Source organism: Lygodium microphyllum, chromosome 6, assembly GCF_053477565.2.
Source record: "Lygodium microphyllum isolate KBCC chromosome 6, Lygodium_microphyllum_v1.1.10, whole genome shotgun sequence".
NCBI classification, from domain to species: Eukaryota; Viridiplantae; Streptophyta; class Polypodiopsida; order Schizaeales; family Lygodiaceae; genus Lygodium; species Lygodium microphyllum.
Window position 1 is genome coordinate 60,228,468 of NC_141140.1, and position 7,186 is coordinate 60,235,653.

The window sequence follows — 7,186 nt, forward strand, 5'->3', positions numbered from 1 at the left end:
GCAAGTAGAAGGGATGTGTTGGATGTAAAGAGATGAAGAGAGAGTTTGTGAAATAAAATAATGAAAGGAAATGTAAACTAGTTCTATCTTGAAAACCCTAACTTTTAAACCATTAAGGGGACTGTTCACATGTGATATTAGCTCATATTGTAAACTAGTAAACACGTATATAAATGGGCCAATGTGGTACTTACCCATGATATAGGCTAAATATATGGAGGGAGTCTCTCTTTGAGTGCATCTCTATGCACATGGGCATATGTGGGTATGCATTATTGTATTTCAAAAAGAAAGCGTGTGTACATGTTCAAAAAATTCATGGTAAAGTGCAAGAATACAAAAGTAGTTTATGAACTACTTTAGAATTTGTGATCTTGATTCCTGTAACAACTCATGTTTGTCAACACAACAATTCTATAATCTTCCTTTCTGCCTTTACTCCTTGCATTTCGCCTCATACTTTCTTTACAGCAATTCTCTAATTTTCTTGTCTACCTGAACTTCTTACATTTGGCCTCATACTTCCTTTATCCTTGCAACTCTAATTTAGTGAGAAAGATTCTTCCAAAAGCCCTTCCATGGTTCATCTTCTCACCACCTTCAAATGTACTCTCTAGCTACAAATTATTTGATCATTGCTAGTAGTCCTTTTGAATTTTGTATACTCCATGTGTTCTCGTTTCTACAAGTTTTTATTGGGGAGAGAGAGAGAGAGAGAGAGAGAGAGAGAGAGAGTGTGTGTGTGCATTTGTCCTCTGCCCATGTCTTTATATGGAGAAAGAGGGAAACACACACACACCCACACATAGAGCGTTGTATCTTTGGCACATGTTTTGTATCTCTAAGATAGCCTTATATTTGAGAGAGAGAGAGAGAGAGAGAGAGAGAGAGAGAGAGAGAGAGAGAGAGAGAGAGAGAGAGAGAGAGCATCTTATATACCTCTAAGAGAGAGGTTGTGAGAGGAGTGTATGTGCACACGCATGTGTGCATGTGTATGTGTGTACATGTATGGTTAGCTACAAATCAAGATACATTATAGTAGTCGTGGAGATGGAGGCAACGTTATCCTCACGATTCTAAAGACAGGAGCTTGTTGGTACTTACTTGATCAGCCATTTTGAAACATGGATTTGGTGTCTCTCGCCGCTTTGTGTTGTGCTTCCAGGTTAATAATTGGAAGTGCTTAGTCTATTAATTGTACAACCCCGGTGGGAGTAACTCAATTTTTTGCATATTGCACTCCCACAGCCCGAGAGAAAGAGAGAGAGAGAGAGAGAGCAGATGAAGGAAAGGAGGCATAGCTTCTCCCTTTTTGACATGTGATGTTAAGTTTATACACACTCTCTCTCTCTCTCTCTCTCTCTGCTGACGCCACATGCATGGCTCAGCTTCAAAACCTCTTAATATGTAGTATAGTATAGTGTGTGTGTGTGCATAAATATAGCAAACAGCAAAGCAAGACAAGAAAGACGTTAAGGATTCAGATTTCTTTGTTGAGCTGTGGTTAACACAAGATATGAAGATGTATAATGATTCAGATTTCTTTGTTGATTTGTGTTAAGCATGCTCTATTGGATATGTCTCAAAGCTGATGACAGTTTTTTCACCAGTAACCATTTTCTAGTATGATAAGTTCTCTATCTTCCACATACAGGAGCACATATTCATGACAGCTGAGGAAGCATTATCATCATTCTTCTTCGTCCAATAGATATCTGAATGCATCAGCTTTTGGGACTAGTAATCAGAAAAGAACTCTAAAGCAAAGTCTGTCTGTTGGCTTTCATCAGTTTAAGGGGTCCAAATTAGGTGAGTCTGTTGGTGCATCCTTTTATGACCTCCTTATGCAGCAGGCCATAGTTTGGAGACCACCGAGGAACCAGGTTTCCCATCTAGCATTTTCTGATGTTTGAATCTATATCACATCAGCATGTCTTGTCTGATCCAAGCTAGAAAGATTCCACTTCCATCAATGTGATATTGGAACTCAGACTTCAGTGATAGGTCTGCTGTCAGTGCAGCTAGCATACAAGTGACTCCCAAAGGAACAAGACATTCTGCACTAATCAGTAGGCCCTAGAACGACCTGCAGATCATGAAAATATGAAGTAAGAGCACTGAAGAACTACACACAAAACAATCTAAGGTATAGACAAGCTACAGAAAGAGCTGTCAGTGACTTTTACCAGTTCTATTGCTTTCAAGTGAGGAAGACCTGAGGGTCACTATATGATGATGTGGGCTTGGAGTGCGAATATTGTTGCGCTGTTTTACGAGTGGTACCAACGACTGTACCACATCAGTCATGAAGGGCCGATAGTCTGCTTCAGACTGTACACACATTTTGGCTATGGCTGCTACCTGTCATTAGCAGAACTCGGGTCACTGACTTTGGTATTTCTCTGTGCTTCAAGGAATAGCATAATTAAGTAGGTCATACACACCTGAATCAACTCCTTTTGTGTATATTGTCCCTTGAGTTGGGGGTCTACGATTTCCTCCACCCTCTCCCTGTCTGTCAAGCGTGGCAGTGCCTGTCATAAGGACATGAAAATCAAGCTCAAGGCAAATAGACAACCAGGCACGAGCCAAACAGCACTAGCAAATAAAACGACCTTTTCTGCACTTATTTACTAAAGAAATGTTGATCTATCCTGAGTTTATGGTTACTAGAATTGGACTAGCCCTTCACCTAAATAATTGATTCCTCATGAAGCAAACACCATGGACTTCATAATGCATTGTATGCAACAAGGCTATTGCACTCCACCTGATATAGCCAATAGGCCCAAATTCTCACACAAATTTAGCTCACCATATTTCACTTAGTTTGATTTGCATCCGTTAACAATATGGATGAACATGACCATGCACCTTAGTGCCCTCCCTCATCGGCCATACTGCATGCAATCCCAATGGTGACTGCAGGCACGCTTTATCCATTTCAACATCTGCACCTCAGGGCAGAACTGAACACCAGTGAAGACTGCGCACATTCATGTGTATTCGCCCACTTTTGAAACAGCCTGTTCAGGCACAGGGAAATTAACAACGCTATCTTCTGCTTCAACAACCCATATTGATTCAACTCACAAATCGACAATCAAAGCTGCCCGCTTGAACAACAGCCAAGCATGCTTCGACATTGGAAGCATTAGCAGACCTTGGGCAGTATAATAAGTGGTTGGATGTCAGCCCAGCGAGCCACACAGACACTTCGCTATCAGCAATCCAACTCCTGGTCCCAATTTCATGGCTTAGCTTGACAGATATGGTGCATCACAACAGTTATTGAAGCTCACTGTGGAATCACACAGCTACCAGATCTAGCAATAACCGAGTGATAACGACTCACAGTCGGGCTTCAGTAGCAAAGCAATCAAACTACAGACAACACAGCAAAGTAAGGCACATCTCTGCTGATAATACTGCTACATGTGTCAAAGACCTCTACTCCCGTGTCAAAACAGACCCCAGTGCTTTAGTGTCAAGCACTGTCAATGCTGTGGTAAACGTTCAACAGCTGCAACAGATGATTTAAAGCACATCTAGCATGCTAACAGATGATTTAGAGCACTGTCGATGAAATCAGTGCCCACAAAAAACATTTTTTGGAGGCGACACAAAACCCTTCGATCTTGAGAATGTGCAAGGTTTCAAGGTTTTCTTTTCAAAATTAAGATGATACTAAACCTCAGTTTTTCATGGACATTGAGAGAGAGAGAGAGAGAGAGAGAGAGAGAGATACCCATGATACTAAAACACCCTGCCCAGGGGGTCTTTTCATGTCAACTGGAACACGTCCTGTGAGTAGCTCCAGTAAGACAACCCCAAAGCTGTAAACGTCTGATTTGGTAGTCAAATGGCCAGTCAATGCATACCTGCAAGGGAGCTCAAAAATGGCAGTATTTTTAGATGCGAATGCATATGTGCTACGAAGGAGACGGAACCGAAGGTTGGAACTCACATACCCACATAACTCAAACCACAATGCTACTTTAAGAAGCCACTAAAACTAACTGAACATTATGATTTTGGGAGGGAGCTCCAAAATGACCCTATTTTTAGCCTTAAAAAGCCTAAATTCAACTAAAGTAAAGACACAGATAACTACCTCTGAACATCCAAAGAAGAAAAGCTTAGGGGTGTTGGAGCTTACTCAGGGGCCACATATCCTTGTGTGCCCAAGACTCGAGTAGAGACTTGACCATTTATTCTGTCCGAGCCCAGTTTTGCTAGCCCAAAGTCTGAAACCTTTGCACTGTAATTCTCACCAAGAAGTATATTGCTCGTCTTGAAGTCCCGGTGGATCACAGGGGGATTCACAAGCTCATGCAGATATTCTAGGCCCCTTGCAGCATCCAATGCAATCCGCATCCTTGTGCCCCAGTCCAATATTGGGGGATTGCCGTCTTTACCTGAAAATGATCTGATCAAATTCGTGCATTCTCCACTGATTCTAATCAGAGATTTTTTGTAATAGACCAGAACTGATGATCAACGAAGTAGAAAGAGCTGGTTGTTAATCTTTGTCTTGAGAAAATCTCTTCTTTTTCTTTATAAATACTATGGCAAAAGAATCTTACAACAAAAGTAGAATCTCGACCAGCCATACCTCCCCTAGCTTAATCCAAACCAATTAACAACTCCATACATGTACAGGAATCTAAATATTCACCATCTTGTTCACCATCTTGACATTAATGAGAAATAACATGAAACGCCTTACAAAGGAGGATGATTTCTATTATGATTGCTAATAACTACAATGGAATCACACAAGCATAAGCCTAGCAGATATTCACATAGTGCCCACCAACCTAATAGTTCATCACAAGCATTGGATGGCTGTTAGAAACTATGCAGGGATAAGAAGTTTTGACATTTTCCCATGTGGGAAATGGGGCTCTTTTCCCTTGTTTTCCTGTCAAAGATGTTCAACGTCATGAGCTTCTGCACTGGAGGCAGGCCAATGCCAAGCTACATGTGGTTGGGGGCAGGAGGTTGCCGGCGTAGGGTGTAGCTAACTATGCATTCCCTCACTCACACGAGCTCATAAAGTTGCCACATTTCACAATGTTGGAAATATACTGTGAATTTTTCTAAAACTCCTTGTGGGAGTGTCTTACCATCAGAGTATAGATGTTCCTGCAGACTACCATTTGGCATGAATTCATACACAAGTAACCGGTGGTCTTGATCAGCACAGTAGCCTATCAAATCAAGGAGATAGGGTGAATGCAAGCGACTTAGCAGGTCCACCTGCAGCACCAATCAGTAACACTGTCAAAACACATATGAATAAGGTGCCCTTGTGTCTATGAAGCTTACTAGAGTGCCTCACTAAGGCATCTTAAAACCAATCCAAGCTTTCTTTAATTACAACATTCGCACTGTCCTTGGCAGCAGCATCTGTACACAAGATTCATTGGTCAGGGAAAGTGAAAATATGAACCTCCATGCGGAATTCATGATCCCCTTGGTTGCCAGATCTATCCAGCTGTTTGACCGCTGCAAGTCGGCCATCCGGAAGGACGCCTCTAAAGACTGACCCAAAACCTCCATGGCCCAAGATATTGGCGGAGCTGAAGTTCGTTGTAGCGAACTGCAGCTGCTTGTAGGTAAACACCTGAGCTTCCATGGAAGGCACATGCATTGCAGGTAACATGTACTGGGTTGCACTCTTCTGAAAGTCTGCGAAAAATGATACAAATCATATGTTAAGTGACCTTCATACTGGATCTATCCATGCTTGGCATTGTTTCAGCTCCCTTTCCTAGTATCTAGTGCTATCTCGGATTGCATGACGCATCATCGTCATATTGAAATGCATTGCATGCCTTAACTTTCAACCCAGTCACAGATCTTGACTGCTCATACTTTCACTGATTTTCAAGACAAACGGATGATTTCTGGCGCAATTTGTGCAGATTTTTTGCAGTCCCCTCCGGAAGAGAGTGATGATACCTTGGCTAACCTGACTAAAATTCGCACTCTTCTGTGTCTTCCGCCTGACGTGATAGTAGTAGAATGCAACTACAAGCAAGGAGGTGGTAGCCAGAGCTGCAAGGATAGAGACGACGATGATAGCGGCATTGGCACTGGCGCCACTGCTGCTACTGGTGCTGCTGGGATGGGCTTGATCTTGCCCAGGATAGCTGATGGAGAGGGGAGCAGGGGAGGCTGAGCTGAGTCTTCTGAACATTTGGGCACCTCAAAAAAACACACACACACACACACACTCTCTCTCTCTCTCTCTAACACACTCTCTGTGTGTCAAGGATTTCTATCACATTGATGGGGGAATCATATCAGACAGGCATATGTGAGGGACGAAAGTATCCCTTCTCTCTCCTGATGATTCAATAACAGGAATTATCACCATGAGACCAAAGGCCCAATGAGTATGAATCGCTGCAAGCAATGTGAAGCTTGGGAATTCAACAGAGTCAGATATGGTCTAGCTATCTACTGATCAGTGATGTCTCTCTCTCTCTCTCTCTCTCCATCATGCTCCTCAAAAGTGCCCGCTGGTGGGGCTGCCGAAACTATATTTAATTTTAATCCCGTCGTTTTATTAAGGTTTCAGAAAGATAATTCGACGTAAAGATTGTTTTCTTACTAGGATAGCGCAGCTGTTAAATAACTGCTGAGAGAGAGAGAGAGAGAGAGAGAGAGAGAGAGAGAGAGAGAGGCTCACCAATCTCAAAATTTTTGCTTTAAACTCGCGCACAAGCTTAACTTTTCAACCGAATCTCAACCAAAAGGCAAAACATTAAACAAAACCATACTTTATGACCAGGCCACACAAATCCTCACAACTTGTGCTCATCGGGAAGAGCTTACCTCTTTTTAAGGTTAAAAAGATACATAGTTTGAATTTGCATGAGGATTCTTCAACCAAGTATGGTAAAACTTGAGGATTCTTTAACCAAGTATGGTAAAACCTATAAATTTTCTGTTTAAAAAAGGCCATCATGCAAACATAAGAAGTTTAAAGAGCTTTTAATACCTCTTGATTGCATGTGACACACAGGTGTCAGGATTCCTTTGATAGTGCCCTTGGGACCCGAGTAATGATCATCATATTCAATATGTAGCTAATGGCATCGATGTCATCTCAGTACAAAATGGAATCAAGAATGTTCATTAGGATGAAAAGGGGGAGCCTAATCGTGTCATGCAC

At 42.0% G+C, this 7,186-nt stretch overlaps 1 protein-coding gene across 1 annotated transcript; it reads right to left on the minus strand.

The window, feature by feature from the left end:
* Window positions 1–1,474: 1,474 nt before the first annotated feature.
* Window positions 1,475–6,521, minus strand: LOC148034616 (putative serine/threonine-protein kinase PBL7). The gene is made up of 8 exons (XM_087679547.1): window positions 5,968–6,521; window positions 5,456–5,694; window positions 5,130–5,262; window positions 4,160–4,418; window positions 3,749–3,881; window positions 2,445–2,534; window positions 2,187–2,361; window positions 1,475–2,086 (listed from the first exon to the last, which is right to left on the minus strand). Exons 1-8 carry the CDS (start codon window positions 6,203–6,205, stop codon window positions 2,067–2,069), a joined length of 1,287 nt encoding a protein of 428 aa, XP_087535673.1. The 5' UTR covers window positions 6,206–6,521; the 3' UTR covers window positions 1,475–2,066.
* Window positions 6,522–7,186: the final 665 nt, after the last annotated feature.